This window comes from Labeo rohita, chromosome 10 (genome assembly GCF_022985175.1).
Source record: "Labeo rohita strain BAU-BD-2019 chromosome 10, IGBB_LRoh.1.0, whole genome shotgun sequence".
Taxonomy (NCBI): Eukaryota; Metazoa; Chordata; class Actinopteri; order Cypriniformes; family Cyprinidae; genus Labeo; species Labeo rohita.
The window spans coordinates 29,554,564-29,582,002 of record NC_066878.1 but is presented as its reverse complement, the minus strand read 5'-3'; the positions used below and the strand labels follow the sequence as shown (position 1 = coordinate 29,582,002).

Here is a 27,439-nt window from a genome sequence, read left to right as displayed (position 1 = left end):
CTTTAACCATATGTCAAATACAGCATGTGATCCTGGACCACAAAACCAGTCATAAGAGTCTTTTTTGTCGTTGTTAAGATTTATACATCATCTGAAAGCTGAATAAATAGGCTTTCAATTAATGTATGTAGGATAGGACATTATTTGAAAATCTGCAAAAAAATCTAAATATTGAGAAAATCACCTTTAAAGTTGTCCAAATGAAATTCTTAGCAATGCATATCACTAATCAAAAATTAAGTATTGATATATTTACGGTAGGACATTTACAAAATATCTTCATGGAACATGATCTTTACTTAACATCCTAATGCTTTTTGGCATAAAGGAAAAACCAATCATTTTTTCCCATTCAATATATTTTTGGCTATTACTACTTAAGATTGGTTTTGTGGTCCAGGGTCACATATTGGCAATTATGAAATTACATATGAATATATATTTAAGTCCTACTTAAGTAGGTCAAAAAGGTTTCTAAAATAAACTAACTGCATTTAATATACATATAAACTATAACACAATGCCATTTAATTGCAAATAACAAATCTCACTTTAGTAATCTTACATTATTTCTTACATTTTTTAAGTACATTATTTCCATAATAAGTTATCTTTTTAAAATTATGCCTAAGTGTACTAATTGCAATTAATCGCATCCAAAATAAAAATGTTTTTTGCTGTACTTTGGATCAAATGAATGCAGGCTTGGTGAGCAGAAGAGCCTTCTTAAAAAAAAAAAAAAAAAAAAAAAAAAAAAATTATAATCTTACTGTTCAAAAACTTTTGACTGGTAGTGTATGCATAGGTAAATATTTCTGAAAGTAAATATTGTGTCTGCTATTCTCCATTTTTTTTTTTAAACAGCGCTCACACACGGTCTCTGTCCACGGCTGTTTAAGCATGTCCACAGATGACAGCATCTCTGAGGACGTGTCCAGCTCTGTGGCATTGAGCCACGACCAGATCAGTGCCAATGGCGGGAAGGAGAGCGAGGCATCCATCGTCTCCTCTGAGGACACCGTATCGGGTCTCCCCGAAGAGGAGCGCTCTGCGTCCCACCCCGAGGGCTTTCTTCAGGCCACAGAAGGGGAAAACAGACCCTCCACCACACCAGCATGCAACATTTCTAACAAAATAAGGTCTGTTTTATCATGTGATGGCTTTAGTGCTTGTTTTTTGTCTTCACAAAGAGGCTCTTGATAAACTGCTTTAAATCCACAACAACTAAAGGGATAGTTCACCAAAAATGAAATTTTCACCTTCAAGTTGTTACAGACATGTATGAATTTCTTTCTTCTTCTTAATGCAAAAGAAGATATTATGAAGAATGTTGGTAACCAAACAGTTGACGGTAGCCATTGATGACCATAGTTCTTTTTGTGGAAGTCAATGGGGACCAGCAATCATTTGGGTTACACGCTTTCTTCAAAATAAGGTCTTTTGCATTCACCAAGAAAAATCATACTGGAACAACTTGAGGATGAGTACATGATGATTTTTAATTTTGGGTGAACTGTGCCTTTAAGGTTGCATGATTTGGGGGAAAAAATATAAATGAGCTTTTGTAAATATAAATATAAATAATTATCATTTTTAATAATGGTTTATTATTATTTTGATTAACATTGTGATTACCGTTTAAAATGCAGTTTTAAAAAAATATATAAAATAAAAATTTGTGCTGCTTAAATGTAATTAAATATGAGTATAAAATAATAATTAGTATTATATGATATATTATTACTTTAGAATATAATTTGAAAGGTAAAATATTAAACAAATTAATAAATATTACTTTTGTAATAATACGGTTTCTCAGTAAAATAAAAAATGCTTTTTTGGAAAAGTAGTATATGTAATAATATATTTCTTAATTTTCAAACATTAAAGCAAGCTTTTATTTTAGTGAGATTTATACAGATTTAAAAACTATTTAAACATATTTGTAAACTATTTTTTAAGTTTATATTTCAATTAATCTCTTAGTCCTACTTGATATCATGGGTAATGCATTCAGAAATTTTTGCTTTTACATTTTTGTCTACATGCTCAGAGGTGTGATGAACATCCCACAATGCAGTTGATTCCTGACATCACATATGAGATCATCTAGAAGCATCTTCAGGCCTGAAGTGGACATAAAATGAAAATTCACCTATATTTTAGATCTTAATAGTGATGCAGTGAAATGAATTTTTCACTGAAACCAAAATGAAAGTTTTTATTAAGCTGAAAACTGAAACAAAAATAAACTTTGTGCTGTTTTTATCCACACAAAGATGCTGTTTAAAAATCCACAGCAAGCCCTTAAGGTCGACGTGACTTAAAAACACTCTTTGTTGTCGTGTCACATGCTTTAGGAATCTGTGTCTTCGTACCGAGGAGGAGTTCAGCTCAGGGAGAAGTTTGCCCTTCATCAACCCCAGCTCCATAGAGACGCTCAGAGCCCTGGTCCAGGAGATCCAGAGCAGCGGCGAGACCGACCCTGAGATCTGGAAGAACTGTGAGGTGCGCAGATGCCCGAGACCACGCTGTCCGTTCCCTCATGCCGTCACGGCCCAGGTTTCTGGGCCAGCGTCTGGGGTCTCCCATAGGAGTGGTTACAACAGCAGCCAACATCCCACAATGCAGCTGATCCCTGACATCACAAATGAGATCATTAAGTATCTTGAGGGCTTTAAAGTTGGCATGAAATTAAAATTCACCCTATCTAGGGCTGGGCAATATGGGCAAAAAATTATCACAATAATATCAGTCGATATCAATAATTACCAAATGTCAAATCTTTATTTATTTCAAGTTTAAAGTCAGATTTTTGCTCCAAAGTGAAAGTTGTAAAAACCAGACCAATTAATTTTCCTTAATAAAATAAATATCTAAATATAAAAATTAATGTTCTAATGAGTTATATTGTTTCAAATCAACAAACAGGTTTGGGTTGTCTGATAATGATAATTATAATAATAATATCACTTTTTTTGTCTCTTAGAAATACACATTTGATAGTAGCTTGAGGATACAGAGGTAAATTTTTGTTCATTGTCAGTCAGTAACATCTGTAAAACATCTGTAGCAACCTCAGTTTTGTATGGTTAAATTATTCTGACCCAGTTTATTATTTTATTTTACTTTTTTATTATTAAGCACTGGTCTCCCATAGTAGCAAGCATACATTTTGAATCATGATAAACCACACATAATGGTACCTCAATACCATACCAGTACTATAAATACACACATGCTATAGCTTAATCACAAATACATACATACTATAATTATATACCATTACTCCTGTAATAAAATTCAGTGTGAATATCCCACATTGCTGCCACAATACTATGGTGCAGTGAGTGTTACTACAGTAAATCCATGGTAAATGATGGCGATGTGTAGATTGAAAAGTCTTCTGACTGTCTCGTTGCACACAGCTGATCTCACAGCGCTGTTTAGTAAATGCATCTTCTCTAGTGAGTTTTTGCGCAGCGCGGCAGATTGAACTTTGGTCCGAGCAGATAAACCATTCGTGTGGCGCGATTCAAATAAGTCGTGCTGTTTTATTCCGCTTTGGCACATACAAATTATATTGAACGTTTATCTCCTCATATCGTTATATCGAGAAAAGTTATATTGCGATAATTATCGCCCAGCCCTAACCCTATCTATTTTTTATAAATACTGTATTAACAGTGATACACCAAAGTGAATATCAACTAATTAATTATAAAATTATGTTTTTCTCCAATTTGTTGCTGAAACATAAACATTGAAATAGCTGCTGTAATAAAATCTTGTTATCATGATAAATTTATTCAAACATGCATTTAATAATGAAGACAACTGGTTAAGTAAAATATGTGCATATTTTTTATTAAAATGCTCCACAACTCTTGTTTTTTTTCTAGCTCTGCGGATAGTCCAGTCCATTTGGATGTATAATAAAATTGTTATATGCTGAGATTGTCCATATGACAATCACATTTGTGAAATTTACAAGCTGTGAAAATGTTAACCCATTCCCTCAAGTCATTGCATGCACAGAATCTGATTTTTCTTTTTTTAATATTATTCTTGCATACTGATATAATGACATTGCTTTTCTCATTCACACAGGGCCGGTGGCTTCATCTCTTTCAGTTGGTGGAAAAGCAATATCAAGAGCAAATCCTTGCTCAGCAGGAGCAGTACCAGTGCCAAATACAGGTATGTTTCTCAAAGGAACCTGTCTGGACGGTTACCAAAATATTGTTCAAGTTGCAGAGACCTCAAGTTTTGTGCTTTTCTATCTAATGCAGTCAAAGTGCTTCATTGTGTTTCATCTGATTGTGCCCGTCTAAAGCTTAAAGCATATGCTGTGCAGTTGTGTGAATTCTCATGCATCTAATTATATATTCAGGCTACATGGTTTGGGGAATGAAATCGAAGTGTATTTATTTGTATGTATTATTAGTTAATAATATATATTATTATGATTATTATAATTACCAAATATTTTTTAAATGAATAAATATTACTTTCGTGATAATATTTCACAAGTAAAATAAAAAATAGATATTAAAAAATAACATACATATTACAATTGAGGTCAAAAGGTTACACACACACTGCAGAATCTGCAAAATGTTAATTATTTTACCAAAATAAGAGGGGTCATGTGTTTATTTGTTTTATTTTTTTATTATTATTTTTTTTTAGTACTGACCTGCATAAGATATTTCACATAAAAGACATTTACATATAGTCCACAAGAGAAAATAAGAGTTGAATTTATAAAAATGACGTTTAAAATATTATATGCGCTTGATTCTTAATACTGTGTTGTTACCTGAATGAACCACAGCTGTTTATTTTTTTTTTTGTTTAGCAATAGTTGTTCATGGGTTGCTTGTTTGTCTTGAACAGTTAAACTGCCTGATGTTCTTCAGAAAAATCCTTCAAGTCTCACAAAATCTTAGTTTTTTCAGCATTTTTGTATATTTGAAAACTCATATGCAACTATTACAGAAGGTTCAAATGCTTACTGATGCTTCAGAAGGAAAAACAATGCATTAAGAGCTGGGGGGTGAAAACTTTTGAACAGAATAATTATACATTTTTCTTATTTTGCCTAAATATCCATTTTTGCCCTTCAAAAGCTACAGAAGATACCTACATATTTTCCAGCAGACAAAATAAGTTAAATTTACCCTGATCTTCAAATTCAAAAAGTTTTCACCCTCTGGCTCTTAATGCATTGTTTTTCCTTCTGAAACATCAGTGAGTGTTGACCCTTCTATAATAGTTGCATATGAGTCCCTCAGGTATCCTCAGTGTGAAAAAATGGATCTCAAAATCATACAGTCATTGTTGAAAAGGGCTCAATTACACAAAAAATGCTGAAAAACCAAAACAATTATGGTTTTCCTTAAGAACAGCAGGTAGTTGAACTGTTCAGGACAAACGAGGGACTCATGAACAACTATCACTAAACAAAAAAAAAAAAAAAAAAAAAACAGCTGTTGAAATTGAGGCCATTCAGGTAACAGCATGTCATTTTTATAAATTCAACTATTATTTTTTCAGGTGGACTATTGTGTGTTTTTTATGTGAAATATCTTATTCAGGTCAGTGCTGAATAAAAAAAAATAACATGCATTTTGTATGATCCCTTTTATTTTGGTAAAATAATTAACATTTTGCAGATTCTGTAAGGTGTGTGTAAACTTTTGGTCTCAACTGTAAATTTACAGTACAACTGTAAAATTATAACCATTAAGCTTTTGTTTTGGCAGAAAATGACAGGGAGCCTGTAAACCTTCTTCTTATTATTTAAAAAATGATTTCATAGGTTTCTGATTTTTGATTTATATTCTAATTAATCTCAACTTTTTTTGACCTCATGTATTACTGCATTCACAAATCTATTTTTTACACTGTGAGAATCTAAATGAACTGTATAAGACATCAGGTTTATATACATATATTTAAAGAAAACTATCAAGTGAGGTTCGTTACTGCTACAGTGATGCAATACAGCATGTTAACTGGGCTCAAGAGTATGTTGACTTAATGCTTGCAAATTGCATTTGTGTATGTTTTTACAGTGTATTTCTAGTCTTAATTTGAGAGAAATTATTAATATCCAAACTAACTTATTAATAAGATGTTTTGTTTTGTCTTGATGTTCTTGCATGTTTTCTTCCAGCTCATACAGGATGAAATTAAGGCGTTAGTGCAATTACAGAACCGCCAAATCAGCACACAGACTCACTCTCTGGAGCCCAGTAAGAACCCCAAGCCTCTTGAGGACCCGGTGGAGAACACCTTCACGTTGTCGGCTCCAGGACCTCTGTCACCCCCCCAGCTCACCGTTTACCCACAGGAGAGCTCGGAGGAGGGGATGGTTACTGTGCTGAGCAGCGGATATGGGACTCTTTCCACCTGGGAGCATGGGTTAGAAACAGGGCGGCCCAGTTCCACAGAGGGGAGGGACGAAGCGCTGTGGTCCCCGAACCAGCAGGACGCGAGTCTTACGCCGTCGCCTATACCTGACACAAGCCCTCTGGGCCAGAACCCACTGAGCAGAACCAATGACAAGCTCCAGACGACTCAGACAATTGCACTGGATGCCCCGATTAATAAACAGAGAGTAATAAGGTAGAGTTATGATTGTTAGGTCATTAACTGAAATAACACAAATGAAAGTATGGGAATTGTGACCCAAAAATGAAATTTACACTACCAGTCAAATGTTTTTGAACAGCAAGATTTTTAATGTTTTTAAAGAAGCCTGCTCACCAAGCCTACATTTATTTGATCCAGAATTCAGTAAAAGCAAATACTGTGAAATATTGTTACTGTTTAAAATACTTGCTTTCTGTTTGAATATGTTTTAAACTGTAATTTATTCCTGTGATCAAAGCTACATTTTCAGCTTCATTACTCCAGTCACACGAACCGTCAGAAATCATATAATGATTTCTTTCCTGATTTGCTGTTCAAGAAACATTTCTGATTATTATTATTATCAATATTTAAAATAGCTGAGTTCTTTTTTCCAGGATTCCTTGATAAATTGAAATATCCTAAGATCAGCATTTATCTAAAATAAAAAGTTTTTTAACCTTATATTCTATACCATTCAAAAAGAAATTATAGAAATTAACACTATTTAGCAAGGATGCTTTAAATTGATAAAGTGATGATAAAGACATTTATAATGTTACAAAAGATTTCTATTTCAGATAAATGCTGTTCTTCTGAACTTTCTATTCATCAAAAAAACCTGAAAAAAATCAACTCAACTGTTTTCAACATCATAATAATAATAATAATTATAACAATATTAATAACAAATGTTTTCTGAGCAGAAAATCAGAATATTAGAATGATTTCTGAAGGATCATGTGACACTGAAGACTGGGGTAATGATGCTAAAATTTCGGCTTTGAAATCACAGGAATAAATTTCATTTTAAAATATATTAAAACAGAAAACAGTTATTTTAAATGGTACAAATATTTCAGAATTTTACTGTTTTTGCTGTACTTTGGATCAAATAAATGCAGGCTTGGTGAGCAGAAGAGACATTAAATATCTAATTGTTTAAAAACCTTTGGTAGTGTATATTTGTCTGATTTCAAGGATTTTAGCATGATTCATTAGATCAAATATCTTAAGAAATCTATTAATTCTGTCAAATGTGTTTCAATCTTTCGCTATGATGTTTAGGTCTATAATATTTGTTGTAAACAATGTTGTTACCATTAGCTAAAACTATTAAAAAAATGTAAGTAATATTAAATATGAAAAACGAAAGATGAAAACTAAACATAAATTACAGATGTTGGCTTTGCAACTAGCTGAAATTAGTTTAGTACAAAAATAATAAATAAAAATAACATATTAGAATAACAATAATTATAAATAAACTAAGTAAAAATAGCAAACTAAGGACATTACAAAATTACTTAAATGTAAACTCAAATTAAAATTAAATTGAAAATATAAAATTAAAAAAGCCAATTTAAAATATTAATACACATTGTTGCCTTAGCAACTAGCTGAAATAAGTTGAAGTACTGAAATTACGAACTAAAATGAAACTAAAACTGAAATAAAAATTATATATATAAAATTATAAATAAAATAATAATAATAATAAATAACCATTAAGTAATATTTGTAAAAACAAAAAATGTATAAATAAATGAGATATATTTATATGTGATGCTAAAATATATTCAAATAGAAAACTGTTATTTTAAATAGTAAAAATATTTAAAAATGTTACTGTTTTTGCTGTACTTTGGATCAAATAAATGCAGGCTTTGTGAGCAGAAAAGACTTCTTTAAAAAACATACTGTTCAAAAACTTAGTGTGCATATCTTGTGTGTTGTTATATGGTGTGTAGTCAACCCCTGACCTCCTGGGCCCAAAGGCAAAAACACAGACAGAGAAAGAGCCGAACGACACCAAACCGGACGTCACATGTGGAGGAGCGGGACAGGAGCACAGCAGGAGCAGGATCTCCTAAGGAGCACACAGAACATTTACCTGATGTAAGCACATACTAACACTGATTTTTTTTTTTTTAATATCATGAACAGCAGGGATCTTAATATATATAATTACCATTTTTTACCACTTCAAGCAGTGAACTTGTTTTCAAATGCTATTTCATGTTTTCTACTGTAAAACATTTTCTATAATATTTATCATATCAGTTCCAGAGGCAGAAAATGTCAGATTTATAATTGTCAGTATTGTCTGTCATGCATCTCAGATAAACTATGAATTGTGCATCCTTTGCCATTTCAGAGATAAGATGAAGCATCATTATTCCCAGGGTTCCCACGGGTCCTTGAAATCTTTGAAAGTTTGTGAATCTGAAAAAAAAAACAATTGAAAATAAGCATAAATAGATACAGGTCCTTGAAAGTGCTTGAAATTATTTTGTGCAAGATGTTTTCTGGAAAAAAAAATCCCTATTATGTCCTTCGTTCCGCTAATGTGTTATTTCGTCAACACTTTGTGTCCTATGCATACTAGCTTGGTTTATTTACGTTAGCTAGGGTGACCATGCGTCCACTTTTCCCAGACATGTCCTTTTTTTTCAGACCTAAAAAATGCGTCCGGGATTTCTAAATCGCCCAAAATGTCCGTGATTCAGTTTTTGCTTTCTACAGTCGCCATTCATTATGTGCGTTTTTGTATTAAAGCTCTGTGCCTGACTGTTTTCTTGATCCCGCTCCCGCTGAATTTTGAGCCATTACCGCCTGCTCACGCAATCATTATAATATTGAGTATAATTTCTGCACATCAGGGAGCTGCTATCGTGCGCCGAGTATTCACTTTCACTTTCAATTTCGTAATAAAGGGAGCACATCTTACAAGATGAGATATGAGTGCATTGTCTGTTGAGCAGCCAAATCCTCCAGCTTACTCTTGTCTTGACCCATGATCAGTTAAATCTAATTCCTGCAGATGCCAAATCAGCATTTTTTGCATGGAATTGGGCTGATTTTAAACTGTTGTGAAGGGTTGATTTTCTCCCGTGTTTGAAATATTGCATACATTTCATTTGACTGAAATGCTTGTATTGAAACATTTTGCAATTCTACAAGTAATAAAACTGTTTTGTGATGGCCACTGGTAGGAAGCCAGACACATCCAGCCCCCACTGTCCTCTTTTTTGCAAACTAAAATATCACCCTACGTTAGTTATGTGCATTTACCTGTTATGTTAAGTGTTTCCTGCTTGAGTTACTTTGTGTTGTATGTTGCCATGACATTCACGTGTGCACGAAGATACTACAGTGGTACCTCAACGTTTTATGGACACACTGTGAAACATTGCAAAAATAGGCTGAATCTGCTAAAACATGATGCCTGGTTTTAAGATATTTGGCTCACCAAAGTAGTAATATTCTTCAGTTTTACACAAAACAAAAATACGACAAGTAGATTCAAAAATGTTTGCATAGTTGTGTTTGACACAAAACTGTAACAATGTATCTTACAAGGTAACGTGATGTAACCTTGCTCTCACTTGAAATGTGTCTCCACATTAAGTTCTAGAAATTTGAGAGTATTGGACCTGGAAAGTCCTTGAAAGGTCCTTGAATTTGAATTTGACGTTCCTAGAGGCGTCTGTATGCATTTAAAATTGCTTTCTGAGTATAATAAGCATCAGTTTTCTGGCTATTTCCTCAGCGTCGATGCAGCCCAGCCTCCATGAACCCATTGCCTCTAAAGAGAAGTGACAGTCTGGTGTCTGAAGCCTCAGGTAACACATTTCACTAAGAATCAAGCTCTGCTGTCTGTTCAACAGTACACAGGAGGACTGCAATTGTGATTGTATGATTTTTTGGGGGGGAGGGATTGTAATGCTTGCATTTACATTTAAAAATGTTTTGAATAAGGGCTTTAGACTGAAGTAATTTCTGATTATTGTGAATTGCAATTCACATATTTTCATTCCTTTTGAATTTCCAGGCCTTTCTTACTGGAAACTGGATGAGAGTGAGTTATACCGCCCTCTACCTGACAACTTTGAAAGTGCTTCCTTCGTCCTAATGCAGGTAAAATCTTATTCACTTCATTTCTAAAGGCCTTAAATTTGTATAGCAAATATGACACAGCAGAATTTATATGGTTAATTAAAAACTGGCGATCAAGTTGTTGTTCTGTCGCACACAGACTCCAGATGAGAACCGTCTGTCTCTGCGGGAGATCTACCAGAGCAAGAGAGCTGATCCCAAAGGCCACGAATGGGACTCCTTAATCAACTCATCCACCTCGTCGCCTCAGGTCAGAGCAGAGCCAATTAACACAAGAATTAATTAAGGAGCAAAACATCTCATCTGTTGCTCCCTCACCCAGGTGTTGACTCTGGACTCCACGGTGCACGTGAGGCACTCGGATCGAACGTCAGGCTTCACGTCACCGTCCCACTTCAGCAGTCCGTCTGCGCAGGTGCGGGCCTGTCCCGGCAGCAGCGGAGCGCCCATCAGTCCCGACTCCATGGCCCTGCGCAGCCACAGCGACACCGACTGCATGTCCAACGCTAGCAGTCTGTCTGCACAGCAGGCGCCCGACAGGACGTCTCCCTCCCCGTCGGCGCTGAGAGCAAACCAGGGCAACAGTGAGGATGAGGGCAGCCACACTGCCACGGTCACCGTACAGCCCAGAGGAGCGTCTGCTCAGGAGATGTACAGGCCCAACAGAAGCAGCACAGACACAGGCAGTGGGAAACTGGAGCGGACGAACTCGCTAGAGGACCCGGTTGTTCTCTCGCTGTAAGAGTCGTGAAAATACCCCTCAAGTTAACTCGAAATGACATTTAAACACAATAAAGTCAAAAATATTTTTGAATAGTTTGGTCACAAAAAATGCAGAACAGTTGAAAAAACTGGTCATTGCTTTTTCCTTTCCCCATTTTTTAAAAATAAGTAAGAATGTATACCATATATATTAATTTAGTATTAATATTAATATATTAAGTAATATAGAAAATATGAATAAATATTATTTTAATTTAATTAATTTGAAATTTATAAATTGAGGTTACACGCATATGCAATATATTATTAGTGTTAATAAAAATAATAGTGTGTATATGTTCTTATTAATAAATTATTTTAATACATTATTTCTTTTTATCAATAGTTCTGTACTTTTATTAATATTAATACAATTATTGTTATTTGACTTTTTTTTGCATCAATGCAGATTAGTTTGAGATAATTAATACTTATACCATAATGCTAATTTAATACTGTCTAATATTAATATATTAAGTAATGTAGAAATATTATTTTAATTTAATAGTTATAAATTGAGTTTACACACACATATGCAATATATTACTAATAATAATAATACAAATAAAAGTGTATATATTCTTATTAATAAATTAATTTAATACATTATTTCTTTTTATCAGTAGTTCTGTACTTTATTAATACAGTTATTTTTATTTAACTTTTTTTTGCATCAATGCAGATTAGTTTAAGATAATAAATACTTATATTTAATACCATAATGCTAATTTAATACTGTCTAATATTAATATATTAAGTAATATAGAAATATTATTACTAAATATCATTTTAATTGAATATTTATAAATTGAGTTTACACACACATAAGCAATATATTACTAATATTAATAAAAAATAAAAGTGTATATATTAATAAATTATTTAATACATTATTTCTTTTTATCAATAGGTCTGTACTTTATTAATATTAATGCAATTATTTTTATTTGACTTTTTTTTGTTATTTTTTTCTTTTGCATCAGTGCAGATTAGAGAATTAATATTTATATTTAAAGCTGTAACGCTAATTTAATACTGCCTAATGTTAATATGTTATGTAATATAGAAAATATTCTTCTTATTATTAAATATAATTTAAATTTAATTAGTAATTTAATATTTACAAATTGAGTTTACACACACACATATGCAATATATTATTAATATTAAAAGTGTGTATATGTTCTCATTAATCAATTTTTTTAATACATTATTTCTTTCTTTTTTTTAAATAGGTCTGTACTTTATTAATATTAATACAATTATTTTTATTTTACTTTTTTTATTATTTTGAGATAATTAATACTTATATTTCATACCATAATGCTAATTTAATGCTTTGTAATATTAATATATTAAGTAACAGAGAAATATTATTAAATTTCATTTTAATTTAATTATTAATATTTTATGAATTGAGTTTACACACACATATATATAATATATTATTAATATTAATACAATTAAAGTGTGTATATATACTTAAAAAAATATTTTAATACATTATTTGTTTTTATCAATCGGTCTGTTCTTTATTAATATTAATATTAATACAATTATTTTTATTTTACATTTTTTGTTTTTTGTGTCAGTGCAGATTATTTTGAGATAATTAATACTTATTTGTTTATATTTAATACCATAATGCTAATTTAATGCTGTTTATATTAATATATTAAGTAATAGAGAAATATTATTATTAAATATTACTTTAATGCAGTTATTAATTTAATATTTTATAAATTAATTTTACACACACATACATTTATAATATATTATTATTAATACAATCAAAAGTGTGTGTATATATACTTATTAATAAATTATTTTAATACATTTTATCAATAGTTCTATACTTTAATAATATTAATGCAATTATTATTATTTGACTTGTTTTTGTTTGTTTTTTCTTTTGCATCAGTGTAGATTAGGATAATAATACTTATATTTAATACCATAATGCTAATTTCTATATTTTTTTTATATATATATATATATATATATATATATATATATAATTTATACGTAATATTAATATTAGGTAATAAAGAAATAGTATTAAATATTATTTTAATTTAATTATTAATTAAATTTTTTAATTACATTTTTAATTTAGAAATTGAGTTTACACACCCATGCAATATAATAATAATAATAATAATAATAATAATACATTTTTATGTATACAATATAATACTTTATTAAAAGTAATACTTATTATGAATTATTAATTAAAGTTAATTATTTTTATTCTTTTGACAGTTTTTCTTTTGTTCTTTTGCATTAGTGCAGATGAGTTTGCTAAAATAAATTAAGTAGTATTTATTGATCAAAAGTGGAAAAAAGACTGATAAAACATTAAAATATTATATTTGATATTTATTTTTTAAGAAATTAATGCAAGAAATTATTCTTCAGGGATGTATTAAACTGATCAAAAGTTGTTACAAAATGTTACAAGTTTAAAAATAATGATTCTTGAGCAGCAAATCAGCATTAGAATGATTTCTGAAGAATCATGTGACACTAAAGACTAGAGTAATGATGATTAAAAATTCAGCTTTGCATCACAGGAATAAATGATATTTTAAAATATATTTAACTAGGAAATTTTTAAATTGTAATAATATTTCACAGTATTTATCTTTTTACTGTATTTTTTTTATCAAGTAAATGCAGCCTTGGTGAGCAGAAGAGACTGCAGTGTAACTGATGGACCATATTTGAGTGCTTTACTGAACCTATCCAGTGTTACTTTGGTGTATCCAAAGTGTTGCCACGCTAACTTCTGATTTGTCTAATCTTGCTAGGTTGAGACAAAATCTGAGAGAGAAACATGCCCGTCACATAGCCGATCTCAGAGCGTACTACGAGGCTGAGATCAGTGCCCTGAAGGAGAAACTGGATCTGGTGAATTTGCCTCTTGACGTGGAGAAAAGCAACCAGATCTTGCTTGAGAGGTGAGAAACAATGCATAGGATGAATATATGATGTTCTATATATATATATATAAGGATGTTACAATATGGTATATTTTGTCACAATAAACCTGGTGGCATATTGATGGCTCTGCCTTCAGCCTGTTTTGTATCTGCTTCACATCAGTTCAGTGAGTCTGGTGACATCTGGTGTCTGGCGTTTAACGCGCGATAAACACTCTGTCATCGGCGGAGTCCGATGAACTCTGACTGATTGTGTCTTTGATCATCGTTTGGCAGATGTCAGCACCTGGAACGAGCGTTAACGGAGGCGAGCACACGCATCCGAGAGCTGGAGATCAAAAACCACCTCTTGGAGAGACAGCTGGTATGAGTCACCGCCTCCATCTAAAACAGGAAACACATAAGTGGCTTGTGTACGAGAGATTCGTATGTGTTGACGTGGCAATTGTGCTTGTAGTCAGCAAAAAGGTATAAATTATATACAAGCACTTGTAAGGGGGCATTTCATGGAAACAGGATTTGATGTATTTTCTAGACATTTCACATTTAATATATAAAGGTTACATAAAACCTCCTAGTAACTGCATAGCAGCTACTCAGAATACACTAGCAACACCCACTTACCCTGCTATTCAGTATTTAGCAACTTGATGTCTTGAACAATAGTGTATGAATATCAGGATATGTTAGTTTTGGAAGTTGTTTTTTTTTAAATCTCATAATTGAAACTTTTATTGTCATAATTATGACTCGTTATTACAACTTTTAATCTTTTCAAATCAACATTTTTACGTTTTATGTTATAGTTGCAATGTTTGATGTCAATTTTGACTTTTTGCTGATAATTTCAGTTTCGACTTTTTGGTCAATTTCAACTTGTTTGTCATAATTATGACTTCTGATGTCATAATTATGTCTTTGTATCTCTTTTTGTATTCTTGTCTCAGTTTTGACTATCATAATTATGGCTTTTCAATGTCATAATTATGACGTAGTATCTCATTTTGATCATTCATAATATCATAATTATGGCTTTTTATCTCTTTTGCGTATGTGTGGGGTTTGATGTCATAATAATGACGTTTTAATGTCATAATTATGACTTTGCATCTCATTATTTTTCTTATTCATAATACCATAATTATGCCTTTATATCTCATAATTTTGATGTTTTTTTATGACTTTATATCTCGTAATTTTACATTTTTTGCCATACAGCCTTTTATTTCAATTTTGACCATCATAAATTTAGTTATATCTCATGAATTTTATTTTATATTATGACTTTTTATCTCAGAATTTTGTTTAGGTTTTTGTGTTTGTGTGTTTTTTGTTTTTTTTTTGTCATAGTTATGCCTTTTTAATGTCATTCCTCTGATATTGTATTTCGTATGTATGATTTACAAAGCATTATGACTTTTTAATGTCATAATTATGACCTAGTATCTCATCATTTTGACTTATAATTATGGTTTATCTCTTTATTTTTACATGTCATTGAGATTTCTCAATGTTGACTTTTGTAATAATTCTAACTTTCTATCTCATTATGGCTTTTAATGTCATAATTATGACTTAGTATCTTATTTTGATAATTCATCATATCAATATCATAGTTATGGCTTTTTATCCCTTTTTTATTTTTTATTTTTTATAGTTATGCCTATAGTCATAGTTATGCATTTTTAATGTAATAACTATGATATTGTATTTCATAATGATTTAACAAAGCATTGTGACTTTTTAATGTCATAATTATGACTTAGTATCTCATTATTTTTGTAATTCATAATATCATAACTATGACTTAATATCATCATTTTGATGTTTTTTGTGACATTGTGACATTATCTCATAATTTCACATTTTTGTCATACAACCTTGTATTTCAATTTTGACCATCCTAATTATAACTTTTTTTTTGTCATAATTATGACTTAGTATCTCAGTATCTCAATGTTTTAGATTATAAATCTCATAATTTTTACTTTTTGTCATTAAGACTCAATTTTGACTTGTCATAATTATAACTTTATATCTCATTATGACTTTATCTCATAATGTCAGATATTAGTTATAATTATGATGTTTTTTATAATTATTTATTATATTTATTTTGTTTTTTATAATTATGACGTTTTTTTTTTTGTTTTGTTTTTTTGACTTAGTGTCTCATTTTGATAATTCATAATATCATAATTATGGCTTTGTATCTCACAATTTAGTTTTGTGTTTGTTGTGTGTTTTGTCATAGTTATGCATTTTTAATGTCATGTAATGATAATATGTATCATTTAACAAAGCATTATGACTTTTTAATGTCAGTATGACATTTTTTGTTATATTGATTTTTTTGTTTTGTTATATTGACCATCCTAATTATAACTTGTCATAATTATGACTTTGTATCTCAGTATCTCGACTTTTTAAATCATAATTCTGGCTTATCTCATAGTTTTTACTTTTTGTCCTTAAGACTTCTCAGTTTTGACTTTTGTCATAATTATAACTTTATATCTCATTATTATGACTTTTATTATGACTTTATCTCATATCAAATATTAGTCATTAGACTTTTTTTGTCATAGTTATGCCTTTTTAATGTCATAACTCTGATATTGTATTTCATAATTTAGTCTTAACAAAGCGTTATGACATTTTAATGTCACAATTATGACTTAGTATCTCAAAGTATCGACTTTTTAGATCACAATTATGGCTTATCTCATAATTTTTACTTCTTGCCGTTAAGTCATTTTTGTTGTAAGTATAACTTTATATCAAATTATTATGACTTTATCTCATAATGTCAAATATTAGTCGTGATTATGACTTTTTATGAGTTTTTTTGAGTTTTGACCATCATAATTATGACATTTTAATGTCATATTTTTTTTCATAGTTATGCCTTTTTAATGTCATAATTCTGATATAGTTTTTCATAATTATGATTTAACAAAGCAAGGCTTTTTAATGTCATAATTATGATTTAGTATCTCATTTTAACTTTTTAGATCATAATTATGGCTTATTATCTAATACTTTTTTACTTTTTGTCATTAAGACTTCTCAATTTGGACTTTTCATTTATAACTTTGTATCTCATAATTATGTCTTTATCTCATAATTTTAAATATTAATCATAATTATGACTTTTCATCTCAGTTTTGACCATCATAATTATGACTTTTTAATGTCATCATCTTACCATCGCATTATTTCAATCATTCATAATATCATAATTATGGCTTTGTGTCTTAGAATTTTGATTTATTTTTCATGACATTATAACATTCTCATAATTTTATAATTACAATTTTTTTTCCGTCACAGTTACATCTTTTTTTTGTCAAATTATGTAAAATTATGACTTCTCAGTTTGGACTTTTGTCATAATTATAACTATGTATCTCATAATTATGAATTTTATTATACATTTATTTCATAATTGTAAATATTAGTCATAGGTATGACTTTTTATTTCAGTTTTGACCACCAAAATTATGACTTTCCAATGATATTCTGATAATTCATAGTATCATAATACAGCTTCTTGTATCATAATGTAGATTTTTTTTTTTTTGTCTTATGCCTTTTTTACGTCATAACTGTGATATTGTATCTCATAATTATAATTTATCAGAGCATATTATCATTTATCAAAGTCTTAAAGGTACAATAGCAAAAACAGGAAATTTAATTGTATTTATTTCAAGGATTGGTACCTGATGTGCCACCTCAGAAAAAAATGTTTAAAATGGTTTTAGATTATAATAATGATCATAAATTACTGGAAACATGGTTGAAATGTGGTTGAAACACCATGTTAACCTAAACCTTGTGTCTTTATGGTCCAGGCTGAATGGCCAGAGCGATACGACGCGGCCAGCGCCACAGTCCAGGCCCTGCAGCAGCGGTTAGAAGAGACCAAACACAGCAGCCGCGAAAAAGACGCCAACGTGACCAAACTGAAGAACCGCCTGCGTCAGCTGGAGGAGGCCGTGCAGAACTCCTGTAAGGAGGTGGATGAGAAAGAGGCCCGCATGAAGAAAGAACACAAGATGCTACAGGATGTAAGCCGAGCTGAATGCTTTAAACTTCCCTTATGCTGTTATATTAGGCTGTAAAGGTCAATGTGATGATGCACTGTTGTTTTTTTGCAGCTCCTCCACGAGTATGATTCACTGAGAAGGGAGCATGAAGGAGCGAAGGTGAAAGCTGTTTTTATCTTATATCATGATACAATAGAGGTACATAGAAGTGCACAAACTATTCAGTTGTTTCTTTCCTAACAGGACAAGTTGGTCTCGACCGAAAATAAGCTCTTTGATGCCAACGAACAAATATCGGAACTGAAAAGGTAGAAATTTTTAAAATCTGAGTTTAGTATCATCATACTGTATCTACTATTTTATTATAGTAGAATGTATAATTGTAGCTAAATGTTATAAATGTAAAAATTAAATTTCTATTTAATTGTATTTATTTAATTGTTAAATGTTATAATTTAATGGTTGATTTCATATTTAACAAATATTATTTGATAAATATATTTTAAAGTCATTAGGTAACACTTTACAATAAGGTCTCATTTATTAACATTAGTTAATGCATTACATGAACTAACAATAAAATATATTTTGAAATGAAATAATGAATGAACAATAAAATATTTAGTATTTTTACCAGTCATATAAAAGTGTTACCAGTCATATAAAATCATTCATATTATAATAATTATAATAATTACTAATACAAATAAAAATACACTACCAGTCAAAAGACCTTTAATGTATAATTGCTAAATATTTTTACTATTTAAAATAACTACTTTCTATTTGAATACATTTTAAAATGTAACTTTTTTTTTTCTTTTTTTTTAAAGCTGAATTTTTAGCATCATTACTCCAGTCACATGATCTTTCAGAAATCATTCTAATATTCTGACTTGCTGCTCAAAAGCATTTATTATTATTATTATTGTTGTTGTTGTTGTTGTTGTTGTTGTTGTTGATAAGAAGAACAGCATTTATCTGAAATGCTATAGAAGATTTATAGAAATCTTTTGTAACATAAATGTCTTTGTCATCAAAATATCCTTGCTAAATAAGAGTATTCATTTCTTTTCTTTTTTTCCCAAAAAAATTATAAAATAATACTGAATCTAAGCATATGTAATAATGTTACAAAAGCTTTTTATTTCAGATAAATGCTGTTTTTTGGATCAAAGAGTCCTGAAAATAAATTACTCAACCGTTTTAAATAATGATAATAATAATAATGCTAAAAAAAATCTTTGATCACAGGAATAAATTACATTTTAAAATATATTTAAATGGAAAACAGTTATTTTAAATAGTAAAAATATTTCAAAATGGTATTCTTTTTGTCTCTTTCTGTTTTTTATGAATTTCTCCATGTTTTGTAGGGTCATCTCTAAGCTAGAATCTCAAGTCCGACAGCTACAGCATGAAAATCAGGCTAAAACACGTCAGTCTCTCCACAGCCATTCACAACCATCTGGAGCAGGGTACGGAATGCACATCACATAATTATCACAAGTCTAAAACACAGATTTTTAGTGTTTTACAACAATGAATTTGAACTATGTACACTTGCACAGCTATTGATTCATGAACAGATTCTAGCATACAGTTTCAAAACAAACATGAATTTAAATCCTTAAAATGCTTTTAAAAAAATCTTTCCCAGTTTATTCCACCACCCTGATCTTCTGCTTTCGCCAAACAAATGGCAGCGAGATGTTGATGTGGGCATTAGAAACGGCACTGGTCTCAGGGCTGAACAGACGTCCGGACCGTCCTCGGCGAGAGAGTACTGTTCTATTGATAGTTCTGCACTATATTCATATCTTTATCATTCTGTGCTGTGGATCGTTCACTTTGAGAAGGTAATTTCTAACTTGAACAATCCTCTGTCATCAGACGGCTGTCTCCGCCAGAGAGAGAACAGACTCAGGGTCACTCTGAAGAGTTGAGGAAGAGGGATGCTCCCCTGACGCCCATGATGAAGGCCTTGATCCAGATGGAGGACACCAAAGCCACCGAGGGACGCGCGCTGTCCAAGAATGGCTGCAGTTCCTCGAGTAGGTCATAAAACACTCATTAAAGGAATAGTTCAATTGAAATTTGCTGAAAGTTTACTCACCCTCAGGTCATCCAAGGTGTAGATGAGTTTGTTTCTTCATCAGATTTGGAGAAATGTAGCATTACATCACTTGCTCACCAATTGATCCTTTGCAGTGAATGGGTGCCGTCTGACTGAGGGTCCAAACAGCTAATCATTTTTATTAATATTTTTTTTTTTATCAGCTGTATGGACTCTCATCAGCTTTGCCATCACAGGAATAAATTACATTTTAAAATACACTACAAGTCAAAAGATTTTAAAACAGTAAGATTTTTAATGTTTTTTGAAGAAGTCTGCTTACCAAGCCTGCATTTATTTGAATCAAAATTACAGCAAAAGCAGTAATATTCTGAAATATTTTTACTATTTTAAATAACTGCTTTCTATTTGAATATATTTTAAAATGTAATTTATTCCTGTGATCAAAGCTACATTTTCAGCATCATTACTCCAGTCTTCAATGTGACATGATCCTTCAGAAATCATTCTAATATGTTGATTTGCTGTTCAAGAAAAAAACTATTATTATTATTATTATTATCAATATTTAAAACAGTTGAGCACATTTTTTTAGGATTATTTGAATAGAAAGACCCAAAGATCAGCATTTATCTGAAATTAAAAAAAAAAAAAAAGCATTTATAGCATCATAGACATTAATACCTTTATTTAGCAAGGATGCTTTAAATTGATCAAAAGTGATGATAAAGACATACATTTATAATGTTACAAAATATTTCTATTTCAGATAAATGCTGTTCTTCTGAACTTTTTATTCATCAAAGAAACCTGAAAAAATTCTACTCAGCTGTTTTCAACGTAATAATAATAATAATAATAAATGTTTTTTGAGCAGCGAATCAGAACATTAGAATGATTTCTGAAGGATCATGTGACTGGAGTAATGATGCTAAAAATTCAGCTTTAAAATCACAAAAAAAGAATTACTGTTTCAAATATATTCAAATAGAAAACCGTTATTTTAAATACTATAAATATTTCAAAATTTTACAGTTTTTGCTGTATTTTGAATTAAGTAAATGCAGGCTTGGTGAGACTTTTTTAAAAAACATTAGAAATCTTACTGTTCAAAAACTTGACTGCTAGTGTGTATTCAAATAGAAAATATGTTATTTTGACTTGTACCAATATGTCACAACATTGCTGTTTTTTTTTTTTTTCTGTATTTTTGATCGGCCTTAGTGAGCATAACAGACTTCATAACGGGAGTGTGTATATGTAGGCTATTTTATGAGTTTACAGTTCATCTATAGTAGTACTTATCTGAAGTTACACTAGCTAATTTAAGTGCTCCCAACATTTTTTCAGTCCTTGTAATATTTATTGTGCGATATATGTTTTAGGGTTGGCTAGGAGGAGGCCTACGGTGGCTTTTGTGGAAAGCTCTGTGAGGAACGCGATGGAGGAGCGTAGCGGAGCTGTGCTGAGGGCCCAGAGGAGTCTCTCTCCGGAGGGTCATAGGTCATCATCACTGCCCCCCAGAGCACAGAGAGCCGTTCCTCTCGCCACACCTAGTGAGTGACTCAAATCTTTAGCATTTGATGCATTTTCAAAATGGCTGGTAAAAATCAAACTTCACTGATTGAATGTTTTTTTTTTTATTATGTTAGCAAAGAGGGACACGTTACTCATGCCTCTCTCAGCCAAGTCCAGTCCTAAGCGCTGCCCGACTGAGAACTTCTCCACTGCGTTGGGTCACCCGCTCCCATCCCAAGAGCACCTGCAGAGCAGGTATTGGTTCTGTCCTTCTAATTGACTCGCCATCCGCACTAGTTGGGTTTCAGTAAATAATGTGACTTATAAATGCCTTGTTTTTTAGGTTTGATGTTGTTTTTGATCGAAACAACATCAGCTCCTCTATGCCGTCCCATCCGAGTCCAAGGAAGAGGTTACAGTTCAGGGCATCTGAGAGACTGGAAGGTAGTATTGCTTTTTCAGGTTTAAAGGAATAGTTTGCTCAAAAATGAAAATTTTGTCATTAATTACTCATGTCATTACCCGTAAGACCTTCGTTCGTCTTCAGAGAACAGATGAAGATGTTTTTGATGAAATCCAAGAGCTTTCTGACACTGCGTAGACTACCTGAAAGGTAGTAAATACATCATTAAAATAGTCCATGTGACATCAGCGTTTCAACTGTAATGTTATGAGGCTACTAGGATACTTTTTGTGTGCACAAAAAAATAACTGCGCCCAACAATTTCTTCTCTCCTTACTATGATATCCTTACTACCTTTCTGGGCCTTGAACGTGGTAGTTGAGTTGCTGTCTATGCAGGGTCAGAAATCTCCCAGATTTCATCAAAAATATCTTCATTTGTGTTCTGAAGATGAACGAATGTCTTACGGGTTTGGGACGACATGAGGGTGAGAAATTAATGACAGAATTTTCATTTTTGGTTGAAGTATCACTTTAACTATCACACGGTGACAATCCTTAAAGAACAAGCAGAGATATTGACTACTGTTTACAGTGCTTGCTCATATATTTTACACCTTTTATACACTTTACTCCAATTAATTCAATTAGTTTTGTTTTTAAAATAATTTTTTCTAAACTTTATGCTGTTTAACTTTGAAATTATTAAATAATTAAATGATTAAACCTTTATATATATTATGTTATATATATGCTTATATATTTACATATTATATGTTTACACATCACATAATTGAAAAGAGTCACAAAAAATTAGAAGTTAACTAAATAAATCTATTTTTTATATTTATTGGCTTAAAGGCACAATATGTAAGTTCTCACTGCTAGAAGGTGTATATTCAAAACAAACAAGAAACAAAGGTGTGGTTTGATGATGCTGTGAGTGAGTATAGAACCATGGGAGATCATCCTCCCAGCCGATGCAATCCAACGAGATATTTATTTCAAATAAATGATGTTGTCACATGGTTTTATTAAACGTGGGTTTCCACAAATATTAAGCAACACAACTGTTTTCAGCATTTACAATAATTAGAAAGTTTTTTTTTTTAACAAATCAGCATATTAGAATGATTTCTGAAGGATCATGTGACACTGAAGACTGGAGTAATGATGCTGAAAATTCAGCTTTGCATCACAGGAATGAATTACATTTTAAAATATATTCACATAGAAAGGGGTTATTTTAAATTCTAAAAATATTTCACAATATTACTATTTTTACTGCATTTATGATCATTTAAATGCAGCTTTGGTGAGCATTTAAGAATCTTACTGACTTCAAGCTTTTTAAATGGTAGTGTGTATATAAATAGGTTATTTACCTAAAACTTTAGCACTACTCGCTGCCCTTTAACCCTGTAAGCACTGGTATTTCCTCAGGAAACGTAACTCTTGTGTGAATTTCCTTCTCAGTGAACCCTCAGTCCAGCGTGGGCTCGTCTGAGCCTGCAGAGAGCAGCGAGTCTGAGGAACCTGCGGTCGGACACAGCTGGGAGGAACAGGAAGCTGCCGTCAGCTCTCTGCAGACGCAAGACGCCAGTGAAGAGACGTCCCTCTCCTGTCAACCTCGCATTCAGTCGCTGGCTGATGCGGAGCGCCTCTTTGATGAGCTCACACAGGAAAAGCAGCAGGTGATTGTGGGATATTTCCTGTTATCACATGGCTCCATAGAACACTTGATTCTGATTGGTCGGCCGTTGCATTCTGAGATTAGATATTTTATATATATATATATATATATATATATATATATATATATGTGTGTGTATATATATATATATATATATATATATATATATGTATATATATGTATATATGTGTGTATATATATATATATATATATATATATATATATATATATATATATATATATATATATGTATATATGTATATGTATATGTGTTGACAAAATCCATGATTGATTTGACCCATGATTCTGGCCATACACATGCTAAGTCATTGTGAAAATTTGAAAGCTCATGTAAGGCACGTCACAACATCACGTGAGCGTTTGGACAGAGTGTGACTCGCCCGCAGCTCGTGCTGCTTTGAGACTGACTGCAGATCGATGGAAGTGCATGTTTCTGCTGTGACCTCAGCACTACACATTACATAACCTGCCTTTATAGCGCTGCTGGTTAATCATGTCTATTTTTAGCAAAGGCTTCCCTTTTCCTATTCATGCTGAAGAGTGCTCATTCAAAACGCTGTTGTTTAATCTCAGCTGTTTCCATCCAGCAATTTGCTGAGTGCTGTGACGCTTTCACCCAATATTTATTTATTTTCCCATAGATTGAGGCAGCACTGAGCCGGATTCCAGGAGCCGGGGCTCGGGTCACGTTGCAGACCAGATTGGACGAGGTGGGAACACAATCACTTTCCATTCAAAATATTAGATCACGATATGAGTGATTGTATTTCATAGTATACATTATAATATGTGACCCTGGACCACAAAACCGGGAATATTTGTAGCAATAGCCAAAAATACATTGTATGGGTCAAAATTATCCATTTTTCTTTTATGGCAAAAATCATTAGGATGTTAAGTAAATATCATGTTCCAGGAAGAGATTTCCTAACGTAAATATATCAAAATTAAATTTTTGTTTAGAACTTCATTTAGAGAACTTTGAAGGTGATTTTCTCAATATTTTGATTTTTTTTTTTTTTTTCTTTTGTTTTTCATTTTTGCAACCTCAGATTCCAGATTTTCAAATAGTTGTATCTCCCAAATATTGTCATATCCTAACAAACCATGCATCAATGAAAAGCTTATTTATTCAGCTTTTACATTTTGTATAAATCTCAATTAAAAAAATAATTGACCATTATAACTGGTTTTGTGGTCCGAGATCATATATAGTCATTCACATGGTAAATATTTTAATATAGTAATATATGGTAGTAGAAGTTAGTGTGCATTTTTATTTATTATAAAAATGTATTTATTTATTTATTTATTACATGCACTATGGGAATATATTAAATAATGTAAATGAATATTAAATAAACATAATACAAATATTAAAATTGTAGTTTACAATATATATTGTGATAGTTGTTCATATATTCACATTTTAGTATTTATACATATGTTCATATGTATTCATGTTTACAATTTATTACCAATTATATTTCTTTATATTGAATATATTACAGCATATGTTATAATTTCAATATTAAAATTGTGTTATTGTTAAATTAAGTATATTAAATTTAAGATATACAATGTATTAATAAAAACAGAACACACACACACACACACTGTAAGAATTAATAGTTAAATGGGTAAAATATATTTTTTAATATATAAATAATTGTATATTATATATAAATACAGTGTGTATATATCATTTTAATCTATAATATACAAAATAACATATAAAAATATATAGTAAAAAAAAAGGTTGAGTATTTATTTAATTATTTAATTAATTATTATTATGTGTGTGTATGTATAAGCTGACATTTCTAGCTGACATTTCTATATGTATTACAATATAGTTTTATTCCTGGAAATTCATCCCAAAAGTGTTGCATAACCATGATAATGCCTATTGTTGTTAGTCTGGTGAATTAAACACTTTACAGATGGTAAGGTTCTACATCTCATTTGAGTATTTTCTTTTTTTTTTTTTTTTTTTTGAAAGATGATTATACTTAGATTATACGTGTTAAAACAGATGTCTAACATTATGAACTTCACGATTTTAGGTGTCACTGGAGAATCGCCTGGAAGAGGTAAATCGCAACCTCGGGTTCATCCGCATGACTCTGAAACGATTCAACATCCTGCGATCTTCTGCCAACATATAGCCAACGGCTATTGTGAACTGTCATGAATTATGATCTTTTACCCTGGACCATATGAATTATTATTACAATTACTACAATGGAATGATCATTCCACTGTACAGACTCTGAAATGTAAATATTTCTACTTTTATTACTGTAGGATCTATTTTGTATGTTTTATTACATGGTGAACATACTATAAAGTATATTTTAATAAAGCCTAGATTTGTAAAAACATTTACTTTTTTAAAGTCACAGAAATATTGAAAAATTGTATGCTTGACTCGATATTTTTTATTTGATTCGTTTGCTGCTGATTTAAATGAATGGCAAAAATCCAGTCCTGCAGGGCAGCTCATTTGCATATGTTTCCATTCCACTATGTGTCTTAGGACTCTTGATTTAAATGACACTTGAAAAGGTTTATAATTCGCTCAAATATCAGGCTTTCACCATTCGTGGCATGTTCATTCATTTACGCATTGCCTGTGCCATACGCGAGCAGAGAATGATAGCACATATCTAATAAGATGAGTAGAGTTGAATTGCCTTGTCGAAATGATCTCGCGCAAAGAACAAACCCAAACCAGCACCGACTGTTTACACATGATTATCAAAGCAAGACCTCTGACATTTTCCAGTGCAGCACAGGATGTACTGCTTACTTTGATGCATGAAATTTGAAATATGCTCTTCTCTGCTTTTCCATTGTTAGCTGTTGACTGTTCGCTTTTTTTCCTGTAGCTCATGGAATCTATTTAACTGTTGCACAAAAAATGTTCCACAATTAAAACTGCTTACTGAATCATGTGTTTGAGTCATTGTGATTCGATGATATCTGGAGTATGTTCCACTCTTGGCCGTTTGCTCAAATCATATATTAAATGAGCTCGAAATGTGTTTGTGTTCATCAGAACTGTTTTAGTGTTAAAGGCATAATTCGACCAAAAAAGGAAGATTCACTTCTGGATGTATGTAAACATAGACCTGTGTGTATTGTAAACCTGCCATAGCTTGAGTGGAAGCCATGATTTTCAGTAAATGTCAACTTTAAAGTATAGTTAAAATAATGGCTTTTCAAGTAGTTCGGATGCAAACTTCACTTTTACATGTTGTTTGAACGTTAATGTGTGTTGGCAGTGTATGTCCAAATCTACCCTATAATGATAAAAATCCATGCTGTGGTTTTTAATTAATCTGTAAAAATAATATCCCTTTTTTCTCAGATGCCTGTCGGTGTGGCGTCGCACCGACAGAGGACGCTCCTGTGATAGTTGATTGACATG

General features: G+C 31.3%; 1 protein-coding gene across 2 annotated transcripts in view; it reads left to right on the top strand.

Moving 5' to 3' along the window:
* Positions 1 to 26,958, top strand: part of LOC127172230 (M-phase phosphoprotein 9) — a 28,137-nt gene extending 1,179 nt beyond the window's left edge. Inside the window, exons 2-24 of one of the 2 annotated variants that reach the window (XM_051121450.1) lie at positions 865 to 1,139; positions 2,361 to 2,508; positions 4,111 to 4,200; positions 6,182 to 6,633; positions 8,391 to 8,538; positions 10,193 to 10,265; positions 10,475 to 10,560; positions 10,679 to 10,789; positions 10,862 to 11,277; positions 14,112 to 14,261; positions 14,520 to 14,607; positions 18,101 to 18,316; positions 18,419 to 18,454; positions 18,539 to 18,603; positions 19,672 to 19,773; positions 19,956 to 20,078; positions 20,189 to 20,349; positions 21,758 to 21,928; positions 22,025 to 22,145; positions 22,234 to 22,334; positions 23,769 to 23,986; positions 24,648 to 24,716; positions 26,073 to 26,958. In XM_051121450.1, coding sequence (XP_050977407.1) covers positions 901 to 1,139; positions 2,361 to 2,508; positions 4,111 to 4,200; positions 6,182 to 6,633; positions 8,391 to 8,538; positions 10,193 to 10,265; positions 10,475 to 10,560; positions 10,679 to 10,789; positions 10,862 to 11,277; positions 14,112 to 14,261; positions 14,520 to 14,607; positions 18,101 to 18,316; positions 18,419 to 18,454; positions 18,539 to 18,603; positions 19,672 to 19,773; positions 19,956 to 20,078; positions 20,189 to 20,349; positions 21,758 to 21,928; positions 22,025 to 22,145; positions 22,234 to 22,334; positions 23,769 to 23,986; positions 24,648 to 24,716; positions 26,073 to 26,174 — 3,486 coding nt within the window. In that variant the 5' untranslated portion in view covers positions 865 to 900 and the 3' untranslated portion in view covers positions 26,175 to 26,958. Of the gene's footprint in view, positions 1 to 864; positions 1,140 to 2,360; positions 2,509 to 4,110; positions 4,201 to 6,181; positions 6,634 to 8,390; positions 8,539 to 10,192; positions 10,266 to 10,474; positions 10,561 to 10,678; positions 10,790 to 10,861; positions 11,278 to 14,111; positions 14,262 to 14,519; positions 14,608 to 18,100; positions 18,317 to 18,406; positions 18,455 to 18,538; positions 18,604 to 19,671; positions 19,774 to 19,955; positions 20,079 to 20,188; positions 20,350 to 21,757; positions 21,929 to 22,024; positions 22,146 to 22,233; positions 22,335 to 23,768; positions 23,987 to 24,647; positions 24,717 to 26,072 lie in introns of both variants that reach the window. The other variant, XM_051121449.1, reaches the window with a different exon arrangement.
* Positions 26,959 to 27,439: the final 481 nt, after the last annotated feature.